At 35.1% G+C, this 13,425-nt stretch overlaps 1 protein-coding gene across 9 annotated transcripts in view; it reads right to left on the bottom strand.

Annotated features, from left to right (window-relative positions):
• Window positions 1-13,425, bottom strand: part of LOC124357879 (cAMP-specific 3',5'-cyclic phosphodiesterase) — an 809,095-nt gene that overhangs the window by 80,464 nt on the left and 715,206 nt on the right. For all 9 annotated transcript variants that reach the window (XM_046809970.1, XM_046809977.1, XM_046810019.1 and 6 more), the window contains one exon: window positions 6,866-6,930. In XM_046809970.1, coding sequence (XP_046665926.1) covers window positions 6,866-6,930 — 65 coding nt within the window. The remainder of the gene's footprint in view (window positions 1-6,865; window positions 6,931-13,425) is intronic.

The raw sequence follows: 13,425 nt of genomic DNA, 5'->3' as shown, positions 1-13,425 counted from the left end.
GGTGTGCACAATTGGCTCCTCCCTTTGAGCTACCGACAATAGAATGGAAATTGAGCCACGTGCTCTCGTTACTGAGATTTCGTTATTGTTTTTTGTTGTAGTTGTATAACAAGTTTTAAAAATAGTTGTGTTCGTGTTCAAATTTGTTTTCAGTGTATAATCCAAGTTGAATGTTAATGTAAGGTCAAATTTTGAAATAACTATGTAATTGTAACACGGGTTTCGCTAACAATATTTAAATTGTCTCTTCATTTTTACAAGTTCGACATTAGATCATAAAGTCTAGTGTTTTGAATACTCCATACATTGAAGCAGCCATCTTGTCGAATCCTCTGGCCTCTGAATAAACAAACCCTGGAAGTTTGGGAAAAGTGGGAGTTTCACGCTGTGTATCTAACTTTTACAGCCTTAAAAATAAATAGAGTTGTACGTAAAGATATTGGTTTAAGTTAAACTCTCTTGTATTTATAATTTACATTACAGTTTAAGGCGTGTGCTTTTAGAGGAGTGTCATGTACAAGACTTTGTACACAGAAAACATAGATACTTCACAGGCAGGAGGGAAAAAAAACCATAATTTTTAACAAAAATAATATAAAACACATTTTTTGAATGTATATACTTATTTATAATAAGCTATAAATAAATATACTTCCATTAATTATTAATCATAATATTTATTTCGAACAGTGCAAATGGTAGGAATAAAATTAGCGATATCAACGTAGAGACAGTCTGTTCCCTCGTCGAGATACAGCTTATTCAGTAGCTCCAGGCTTGGTACAACAATACTCTGTGAGAAGCGGGTATGGAAATTTTGTTCAAATACCTCAGAGCTGCTCCAGGACATCTCATCTTTCAGGTAAGGATGATGCAATAATAAAGACTACAATGCTTTGATGCAAAGATGAACGTAGGAGTATCAAGTAGAAATACCTCCAAATATCAACTAATTATACCAGGAAAGGATATTTCATTATCCAAATAAGGATTCCTGATAATTCTACGTTACTGATATCAGGAATACTTTCGACGTCTTTTTGGATAAGAATCACTGATGGTGCTCCTATAATGATCTCAGGACGGCTTAGGACGACTATTTTGATAAGAATTACCGATGTGCTCTGTTACTAATCTCAGGACTGCAGGCTTAGGACGCCTTTTTGGATAAGGATTACTAATGGTGCTCCGTTGCTAATCTTAGGAATACTTAGGACTACTTTTTGGATAAGGATTACTAATAGTGCTCCGTTAATAATCTTAGGATTGCTTAGGCCTACTTTTTGGATAAGGATTACTGATGGTGCTCAGTTACTAATCTTAGGAATATTTAGGACCACTTTTTGATAAGGATTACTAATGGTGCTCCGTTGCTAATCTTAGGAATACTTAGGACTACTTTTTGGATAAGGATTACTAATAGTGCTCCGTTACTAATCTTAGGAATGCTTGGGACTCCTTTTTGGATAAGGACTACTAATGGTGTTCCGTTACTAATCTTAGGAATGCTTAGGACTACTTTTTGGATAAGGATTACTGATGTTGCTCAGTTACTGATCCCAGGACTACTTAGAATGCCTATTTGGATAAGAATTCTTGAGAAGAAGAATTCCTAGGACATCACGGGGATGCCTAGAACATATAATTTGCTGAATTAAGATTCCTGATAGTTCTCTATTTGGAGAAAACTGATCTGGGATCTATGCCGATAAGGTGGAATATTTTGTGGAGATACGGATTTACCATATTTTCCATCATTGATCAGAAGAGTACTTGGAGGAAAAACCGCCTTCTGGATAAAGTTTCCCGGTGATATCCTCATTGCTGGCCACAATGCGTAATAAAAAAGGACCAAATTTAGGCCTACTAACATTCAATGTATAATCAATGATATAACACCATGTAGAGATGTTTAGTGCTAGGTATAGATTATATACATCGCAAAGTAGGTTCAACGAAGAAGAAATAGTTTCAGGTCATACCTGTTGGAATGAAACCTTAAACTTGGTCACTTTATGTAAAGGGCTCGTAACTACCAAAAAAACCCAAGACATTGCTGGTGATTTGCATTTTTCATTATTGTATTATGTAACTGATAAAAGTTGTTTGAATTCGCGGCTCTCCATCTTTGGGCCCGGTTAAGTTAAACAAAAACTGAAATTTCATATTTATAAGAGATCAGTTAGTGCTAAATTGACAAAAATCGAAAACACTACGATCTCTGAAATGATTAAATACAACGATTTTGATATTTTGTGCCGAGTGGTCGAAGACGTTCGACGTTCGACTTTAGATCTGAGATAGACATAACGCAGGTTAAAACCCTGACTGTGACCGTTGCACTTTTTATGAGTACCATCAACTGTATCGACTCTGATAACATACTTGCACAGACTAATGGCCCATAAAATGGGAAAATAAGACTTAAAAGGGCCTCTCATTAAAAAATAATACGCCAAACAACAGGTAACAACTGGTAGAACAATGTTTCACAGAAAATAACAGTAATACCGACATTGTTTATAAATTATACAGCTCCAAACGAGTAACTGTTTTTGGCAATAGTTGAAAGCGTGGTAATGAATACACAGCAGTATTCCATGGATCGAGTATGCCCTTTTACAGTCGTAATCCAACGTTTACAACAAACAATCTACGCTATAAAAGACTGGGGCTAAAACAAATGGTAAACAATAAAAACAAACGTGAATTCCGTTTATTGGATTACACCACAACAGAGCTGCTCCAGCGTTTGTGGCCCTCACTGTTGTGATAGGTGTCCATTTGAAGTACGGCATGATTTGTGATACATATTTGTCAAGTTTATAATATGTTACTGAACGTAAAATATAAATATTTGAGATTAACTAAATTGTGTGCTTGTAAAGAGTTTTATTTAGTTCTAAGCACATACTTTTGTGAGGCAGCACATACTTCTTCCTATGAAGTCATCCCAGGTAGATTTTTAAAGATTGAATACTTTTTTAAAGATTGTATTTTTTAACTAGCAATTTTAGAAAGTATTAGGCTGTGTTATAAATATTAGGATATTGCAACTAAAGGAGAGCTGATCTTACACGCTACTTCAATGGTCTAAATTTTGATGCATTAAAACCAGTTCTTTAGTCTTTTTACAGCTTGAAAAATAAAAACTCACTAGGAACAATTGTAAGAGAAGAATTCAAGGCAATATTTGAAATAACCTTGAAGTGTCCTGCTTTCTCCTTGCAGTGTGATAGTTTTACCAAGAAGGAAAATACCAATAAATCGAAAACTACCACACGTTCCTAAAAATCTTAGTTTTTAATAATAATAAAAAAAAACAGAACAGACAAATATGTCTATATGACATTAAAACAAACAACTAATAAACCATCTCGTTCTAGATAAACTTTGTGTAACTCAGCACAAATTAAAAAAAGAGATGGATTTTAAAACCACCCAGTATAACTGTATGCAAATTTAAAATTTACTTTAAACTCACTAACGCTTTTAAAAGGTCTTAGAATAAAAATAGAATCACGCTATAGCATTTTTTAACTACAATACATTTAACTCTCAGTTCAGATAGTCAGCTAAAACTATGTGTTGTGATTATTATTTATGGTTAATAGGTTGAGGTTTTGAGAACGCAAAGGAATTTTAATTCAGTTTCATTAATTGAATTATTAAGTAATTCTAAACAAGGACTTTCTTTGCTGATTGAATTTTAAATGAAATACAAGAACGAGTCCCCGGCAAACTCCTGTTATTACTGATTCCCTCAAAGTATTTAAGCAGATTCAAATATTTGATTTGTTATAATTTCCAATTCAATTTTAATATTGTTATTTAAAGATGACCTTTGGTTTGTTCCAGATTTAACGTAGTTAGAACATGTATATTTTATTTTTACATGAGTAACACAATTATACTTCATGAAGCTATTGGAATAGTTCGTAATAAAAATATTTGAAACTCTGTAATAACAATATTATTGTTTGACTAGTTGGAATATAAGAGAGGTTAGTTATTTACCTGAAGAAGAGATCAGATTGCAGATCTCGAAACGTAGATCTGATTTTTTGTTTCACTGAACGATTGCACATGTCCGGAAAAATCCCGTTGCCTTCATAATCCTTCCATTGTCAAAAATAAACTTCAAACAAAGAATAGTATATGAGATCATGATAATTTTTATCCACGTGTCTTACAGTAAATTACTCTTTTATCTGTTAAGAGGAGAACTAATAAACATTCACAGTTGTTGACAGTACTTATTTGTATAAGAGTCGGGTTTATGTAAATAATAACTGTAAGCACTTCTACAAGTAGATCCTTATTAACTAATTTTAACAGGAAAAAGCTCTCTTGTAATTCACACACTAACAAACAATATAATGAATTAAAATTAGGTTAAAAAAAAACAAATTCAAAGCTTTTACATTGTTACATAGAACGTGCAAACCAAATAAACCTTTGCTGTGGGTAAATTCCATTTAAGCCTTTTCCTGTATAACGGACGACAAAGAGTTGTGACATTGTGAACATGACATATTCGATTTCCTGACCAGGAGTAAAATGAATATTTACCGTGAAATTGTTAGTTTATGCTCTCACATTAAAACCATTTTAAAACAATACATTTCTTGAACTATCTATGCATCTTATTTCAACAATGCAATGAGTATGTAACATTATTTAAAATGAGAACAAGAATAAAAAGCTCATACGATTTGACTAGTTTTTAATATAGTCTTAACTTTCAAGTATTCACGGTACACTATATGAACTTAGAAACTTGTTTAATTTTGATTAGTGAGCTTTAACTTGGTACGGACAGTTATTTTTTAAGTTGGAGTAGGATTAAAAATTTAAACATTATTTAGTCACAGCCTTATATATATATATATATATATATATATATATATATATATATATATATATATATTACCAGGACAGGACAATCAAACAAATATCGTAGTTATTCGTAGTTATCGTAGTTATGAGAAATTGTAGTTATTCCATAGACAGGCCCGGAGAAAATGGATTTGTATTATTTTTGAGTACAGCATGAACTTAAATTATAACTGGGTAGAATGACTAATATTTATCTATTGAGAATTTAAATTTCCTTAACTTTTATTTGAAATGAAACATGTAATTTCTTTTTAAATTCAATGAATTCAAAACTGAATTATGTAAATAATAAATCATTATACAACATGAAACACCATGAAGGTATAACTTATGGGCATCTCCGAAAGTTCAAATATTTATCTTTAACAGTTTTATTTTTATTAAGACCTGAGTCCAAAATTTACCAAATTATACTACTTGGAATGCTTGTCATACCTGGTTGAGTGATCAAAAAAACTTTTATTTTCTCTTAAACTACTGAGTTTTTTAAGCCAAAATATTCTAAAAAATCAATGGCACCACGTCAATGCCAAACTGCATCAACTTTCAGCTTATCTTAATTTAATCAGTAGCTAGTGGATTCATTAAGAACAGACATCACAGATTCAAACGGAACATTCATCGTTTGGAACGCCATCGAAATCGAAAAGCCTGGGGATTTAACTGATTTAAAACGAGCGCTGCCTCAGCGATCCAGGCCTGATTGCACGGGGACGGTAAACAAACTGCGCTTTGAGAGTACAAGGTCAATTAACGCGATGTGGACTCGTGGAAACTCATACAAGGGCGTCGAAGCGTACGCGTTATTGGCTCGACATTACACAACCGTACAGTAAAGTACGAGTACAAAGTAAATTAACGTGATGTGGACTCGTGCAAACTCATACAAGGGCGTCGAAGCGTAGGCGTTATTGGCTCGACATTACACAACCGTACAGTCAAGTACAAGTACAAAGTAAATTAACGTGATGTTGACTCGTGCAAACTCATACAAGGGCGTCGAAGCGTACGCGTTATTTGGCTCGACATTACACAACCGTACAGTAAAGTACGAGTACAAAGTAAATTAACGTGGTATGGACTCGTGCAAACTCATACAAGGGCGTCGAAGCGTACGCGTTATTGGCTCGACATTACACAACCGTACAGTAAAGTACGAGTACAAAGTAAATTAACGTGATATGGACTCGTGCAAACTCATAAAAGGGCGTCGAGGCGTACGCGTTATTGAATCCACATTACACAATTGTACAGTCAAGTACGAGTACAAAGTAAATTAACGTGATATGGACTCGTGCAAACTCATAAAAGGGCGTCGAAGCGTACGCGTTATTGAATCCACATTACACAACCGTAGAGTCAATTACGAGTACAAAGTAAATTAACGTGATATGGACTCGTGCAAACTCATAAAAGGGTGTCGAAGCGTACGCGTTATTGAATCCACATTACACAACCGTACAGTCAATTACGAGTACAAAGTAAATTAACGTGATATGGACTCGTGCAAACTCATAAAAGGGCGTCGAAGCGTACGCGTTATTGGCTCCACATCGCACAACCGTACAGTAAAGTACGAGTACAAAGTAAATTAACGTGATATGGACTCGTGCAAACTCATAAAAGGGCGTCGAAGCGTACACGTTATTGGCTCCACATCGCACAACCGTACAGTAAAGTACGAGTACAAAGTAAATTAACGTGATATGGACTCGTGCAAACTCATAAAAGGGCGTCGAAGCGTACGCGTTATTGGCTCCACATCGCACAACCGTACAGCCAACTACGAATACAAGGTAAATTAACGTGATATGGACTCGTGGAAACTCATAAAAGGGCGTCGAAGCGTACACGTTATTGGCTCCACATCGCACAACCGTACAGTTAAGTACGAGTACAACGATGAGGTTACGTGAAATTGTGTACATGAATAGAGTAAGCGAATATTAGTCGTTACTACACTTACCCCCAGGCGTCAGGACTCGGGTCTGTGGTGTGACACCTCCCGCCGCGCCGGAGGATCTGCGGGATCTGGAAACAAATATTAGGGTTGACAACAACAATATTAGGAAGAACGTCTTAAAGACTCAATAAAAATCATGTTCTAAAAGCTGTAAAAATATTTCTTAGACTATAACACTGCTACAACTTAAATAAAAATTGTATATCATAATGACCTAACGTATCGACCGTTTTAAAAAGTATTTAATACAGTTTGACGATATTATGATTAGCACAACATGGAAATTATCTACTTACATAATGCGACAATTATAAACTATTGAGAGATTCTGAACTGTTAAACCTCTTCCAATGCTTTCAAATGGCTTTTTGTCGGATTTTCGAAAAATACGGTTTATTACAAATAACATTTAGTTTAGGTAATGTTTTGCACTTACAACTTTTCACTCTGATACTTGAGACAGTTACTGTTATTATAGCTCTGTCTAAGCCTAGGAATAATAATGAACAGGTCTCAGAATCCAAGGAGCACCTACAGTGAAACTATCTTGCACCATATTTTTCTAGGAGATTTTATAGTGAATAATCTCTTTTATTTATTACATAAAATAAGATTGAGCTCTTCCAAAAAATGAATTAAAAATAGTTCTTCGTTCAACCTGTAACTTGATTTGTAAGGCAAATACCTAGTACTACTCACAACCGGTGTCCTAGGGGCCAACGACAGGATTAGCATTTAACTGTACAAATATAACATGATTTGTAGAGCATACAGCTAGTATTAGACACAACTAGCCTCTTAAAGGCTAACGACTGGATTAGCATTTAACTGTACAAATATAACATGATTTGTAGAGCATACAGCTAGTATTAGACACAACTAGCCTCTTAAAGGCCAACGACTGGATTCGCATTTAACTGTACAAATATAACATGATTTGTAGAGCGTACAGCTAGTATTAGACACAACTAGCCTCTTAAAGGCGAACGACTGGATTCGCATTTAACTGTACAAATATAACATGATTTGTAGAGCATACAGCTAATATTAGACACAACTAGCCTCTTAAGGCCAACGACTGGATTCGCATTTAACTGTACAAATATAACATGATTTGTAGAGCACAAAGCTAGTATTAGACACAACTAGCCTCTTAAAGGCCAACGACTGGATTAGCATTTAACTGTACAAATATAACATGATTTGTAGAGCATACAGCTAGTATTAGACACAACTAGCCTCTTAAAGGCCAACGACTGGATTAGCATTTAACTGTACAAATATAACATGATTTGTAGAGCATACAGCTAGTATTAGACACAACTAGCCTCTTAAAGGCCAACGACTGGATTAGCATTTAACTGTACAAATATAACATGATTTGTAGAGCATACAGCTAGTATTAGACACAACTAGCCTCTTAAAGGCCAACGACTGGATTCGCATTTAACTGTACAAATATAACATGATTTGTAGAGCATACAGCTAGTATTAGACACAACTAGCCTCTTAAGGCCAACGACTGGATTCGCATTTAACTGTACAAATATAACATGATTTGTAGAGCATACAGCTAGTATTAGACACAACTAGCCTCTTAAAGGCCAACGACTGGATTCGCATTTAACTGTACAAATATAACATGATTTGTAGAGCATACAGCTAGTATTAGACACAACTAGCCTCTTAAAGGCCAACGACTGGATTAGCATTTAACTGTACAAATATAACATGATTTGTAGAGCATACAGCTAATATTAGACACAACTAGCCTCTTAAAGGCCAACGACTGGATTAGCATTTAACTGTACACATATAACATGATTTGTAGAGCATAAAGCTAATATTAGACACAACTAGCCTCTTAAAGGCCAACGACTGGATTCGCATTTAACTGTACAAATATAACATGATTTGTAGAGCATACAGCTAGTATTAGACACAACTAGCCTCTTAAAGGCCAACGACTCGATTAGCATTTAACTGTACACATATAACATGATTTGTAGAGCATACAGCTAGTATTAGACACAACTAGCCTCTTAAAGGCCAACGACTGGATTAGCACTGAACTGTACAAATATAACATGATTTGTAGAGCATACAGCTAGTATTAGACACAACTAGCCTCTTAAAGGCCAACGACTGGATTAGCATTTAACTGTACATATATAACATGATTTGTAGAGCATACAGCTAGTATTAGACACAACTAGTCTCTTAAAGGCCAACGACTGGTTTCGCATTTAACTGTACAAATATAACATGATTTGTAGAGCATACAGCTAGTATTAGACACAACTAGCCTCTTAAAGGCCAACGACTGGATTCGCATTTAACTGTACAAATATAACATGATTTGTAGAGCATACAGCTAGTATTAGACACAACTAGCCTCTTAAAGGCCAACGACTGGATTAGCATTTAACTGTACAAATATAACATGATTTGTAGAGCATACAGCTAATATTAGACACAACTAGCCTCTTAAGGCCAACGACTGGATTAGCATTTAACTGTACAAATATAACATGATTTGTAGAGCATACAGCTAATATTAGACACAACTAGCCTCTTAAGGCCAACGACTGGATTAGCATTTAACTGTACAAATATAACATGATTTGTAGAGCATACAGCTAGTATTAGACACAACTAGCCTCTTAAAGGCCAACGACTGGATTAGCATTTAACTGTACAAATATAACATGATTTGTAGAGCATACAGCTAATATTAGACACAACTAGCCTCTTAAAGGCCAACGACTGGATTCGCATTTAACTGTACAAATATAACATGATTTGTAGAGCATACAGCTAATATTAGACACAACTAGCCTCTTAAAGGCCAACGACTGGATTCGCATTTAACTGTACAAATATAACATGATTTGTAGAGCACAAAGCTAGTATTAGACACAACTAGCCTCTTAAAGGCCAACGACTGGATTAGCATTTAACTGTACAAATATAACATGATTTGTAGAGCATACAGCTAATATTAGACACAACTAGCCTCTTAAAGGCCAACGACTGGATTAGCATTTAACTGTACAAATATAACATGATTTGTAGAGCATACAGCTAATATTAGACACAACTAGCCTCTTAAGGCCAACGACTGGATTAGCATTTAACTGTACAAATATAACATGATTTGTAGAGCACAAAGCTATTATTAGACACAACTAGCCTCTTAAGACCAACGACTGGATTAGCATTTAACTGTAGAAATGTAACATGATTAGTAGAGCATACAGCTAATATTAGACACAACTAGCCTCTTAAGGCCAACGACTGGATTAGCATTTAACTGTAGAAATATAACATGATTTGTAGAGCATACAGCTAGTATTAGACACAACTAGCCTCTTAAAGGCCAACGACTGGATTAGCATTTAACTGTACAAATATAACATGATTTGTAGAGCATACAGCTAATATTAGACACAACTAGCCTCTTAAAGGCCAACGACTGGATTCGCATTTAACTGTACAAATATAACATGATTTGTAGAGCGTACAGCTAGTATTAGACACAACTAGCCTCTTAAAGGCGAACGACTGGATTCGCATTTAACTGTACAAATATAACATGATTTGTAGAGCATACAGCTAATATTAGACACAACTAGCCTCTTAAGGCCAACGACTGGATTAGCATTTAACTGTACAAATATAACATGATTTGTAGAGAGTAAAGCTAGTATTAGACACAACTAGCCTCTTAAGACCAACGACTGGATTAGCATTTAACTGTAGAAATATAACATGATTTGTAGAGCATACAGCTAATATTAGACACAACTAGCCTCTTAAGGCCAACGACTGGATTAGCATTTAACTGTACAAATATAACATGATTTGTAGAGCATACAGCTAATATTAGACACAACTAGCCTTTTAAAGGCTAACGACTGGATTAGCATTTAACTGTACACATATAACATGATTTGTAGTGCACAAAGGTAGTATTAGACACAACTAGCCTCTTAAGGCCAACGACTGGATTAGCATTTAACTGTACAAATATAACATAATTTGTAGAGCATAAAGCTAATATTAGACCCAACTAGCGTTTTAAAGGCTAACGACTGGATTAGCATTTAACTGTACCAATATAACGTTATCTACAAACAATAAATTTTATGTTATATAACTAAAAATGTTTGAATTTGTAATATTACAAGACATTGTGCCACTTGTAACGCCAGTATGTAAATTTGAATAGTACAGAAAGTAATAGATAGTCTTATAACTTTGAGGTTAGGTTTTGACCGATCTAGACCGAGAGTATCAAAGTAGATCAATGAAAAGGACTGAATTACGTCTAAATTGTTATTTTACTTCGTTTATACTTTCCTTTTCAAGTTACTTTTGGCTTTTATACGACCCTTAACTTGACTCACAAAGAAGAGGTGGCTTTTACGAACCCTCTGACTACTTTATGTGCTCACCTGCTTTGTACATGCTTTCTTTAAAAAATGTGTATCTGAGATCAAACGCCTCATAAAAATAAAATAGAAAATATTGAAGACGACTCAGTAGATAAGACGATACTCAATCATTTTCCGTATGCAAAGTGAACGTCATGTGAACTATGTAAGAAGCAAACAATATAGGTGAAATGTTTTCTACAGAATTCCTACCATTAAAATTTAGTTCCATACGAATAAACCAATAACCACGAGAAAAACACGTAAATTAGGAGAAATTCTGATACTGCTACAGACTTTTAACTGATGTACTGTTGGGTCATGGATAAAAATTAAGGAGCCATCTAAATATTCAATATTTCACGATATTATACATGTACTCGTTTTTCAAGCTAGCATTTCAAAACCTTTCGATTTATTCTAACTGGAGAATAAACTGCACATAACGTAGCTATGGTGGAAAAGGTTGATCCCAAAGTGAAGCAACAGAGCTACGAGGAGATGACTCAGTTAGGTGCACTATTTGTGTGAGACATCGTAGTGTACCCGATGAGACAATGAGAATACCTATTAATCTAGATTATACTACATTTTGTACTCTAGGTGTCTGTTATGTCTAAACGATGTAGGGCTTTTTTGAACTTTTTCGTCGCCGACCTTTTTTCATCTCTTCAGATGGTCGTTAACTCCAGATTCCAGGCGCCAAGTTTGTGATATCAGATTTCAGACGCTGCACTAAGTGGAAAGTGAAAAGGAACGGAACTCAACATACGCATATTTAAACTATTGAAATAGTTTAAACTAGTTTGTTTGTTTTATGATAATCCACATCGGTTTACTCTGAAGTGTAGGCATAATGTGAGATCCATTTGCCTATCAGACGTCTAAGTCTATGTATACATAACGTGATATCCATCTGCCTATCAGACGTCTATTCTGGAGTCTATGTATACATAACGTGATATCCATCTGCCTATCAGACGTCTATTCTGAAGTTTATTTATACATAACGTGATATCCATCTGCATATCAGACGTCTATTCTGAAGTCTCTGTATACATAATGTGATATCCATCTGCATATCAGACGTCTATTCTGTAGATTATGTATACATAACGTGATATCCATCTGTCCTATCAGACGTCTATTCTGGAGTCTATGTATACATAACGTGATATCCATCTGTCTATCAGACGTCTATTCTGAAGTCTCTGTAGACATAATGTGAGATCCATCTGCATATCAGACGTCTATTCTGTAGATTATGTATACATAACGTGATATCCATCTGTCTATCAGACTTCTATTCTGGAGTCTATGTATACATAACGTGATATCCATCTGCCTATCAGACGTCTATTCTGAAGTTTATTTATACATAACGTGATATCCATCTGCATATCAGACGTCTATTCTGAAGTCTATTTATACATAACGTGATATCCATCTGCCTATCAGACGTCTATTCTGGAGTCTATGTATACATAACGTGATATCCATCTGATCAGACGTCTATTCTGAAGTCTCTGTAGACATAATGTGAGATCCATCTGCATATCAGACGTCTATTCTGTAGATGATGTATACATAACGTGATATCCATATGTCTATCAGACGTCTATTCTGGAAGTCTATGTATACATAATGTGAGATCCATCTGCACCTATCAGACGTCTATTCTGAAGTCTCTGTATACATAACGTGATATCCATATGTCTATCAGACGTGTATTCTGGAGTCTATGTATACATAACGTGATATCCATCTGCATATCAGACGTCTATTCTGAAGTCTCTGTAGACATAATGTGAGATCCATCTGCCTATCAGACGTCTATTCTGAAGACTCTGTAGACATAATGTGAGATCCATCTGCCTATCAGACATCCTTTGTAACGATCTCTCAATGGCTGTAGCGAGACGTCATGCCACTCAACTTAGTGTGCTCTCCAGTTTTACGCTTTGCAGTCCCTGTTGATGTCTATGACCACTCAACAACTTGAACTCCGAACTGAGACTTTTGTATTCCCTCACCGAGGAGTTCTCAAAGTTTCTACTGGGACCGAGAATGTTCAAAGTTTAACTAACCCATTTCTAAACTCTTCATAACCATGTATGAGTACGCCAT

The sequence above is a fragment of the Homalodisca vitripennis genome, chromosome 1, assembly GCF_021130785.1.
Source record: "Homalodisca vitripennis isolate AUS2020 chromosome 1, UT_GWSS_2.1, whole genome shotgun sequence".
NCBI lineage: Eukaryota > Metazoa > Arthropoda > Insecta > Hemiptera > Cicadellidae > Homalodisca > Homalodisca vitripennis.
Note: the sequence above shows the minus strand (reverse complement) of the source record. Positions and strands in the feature narration are given on the sequence as shown.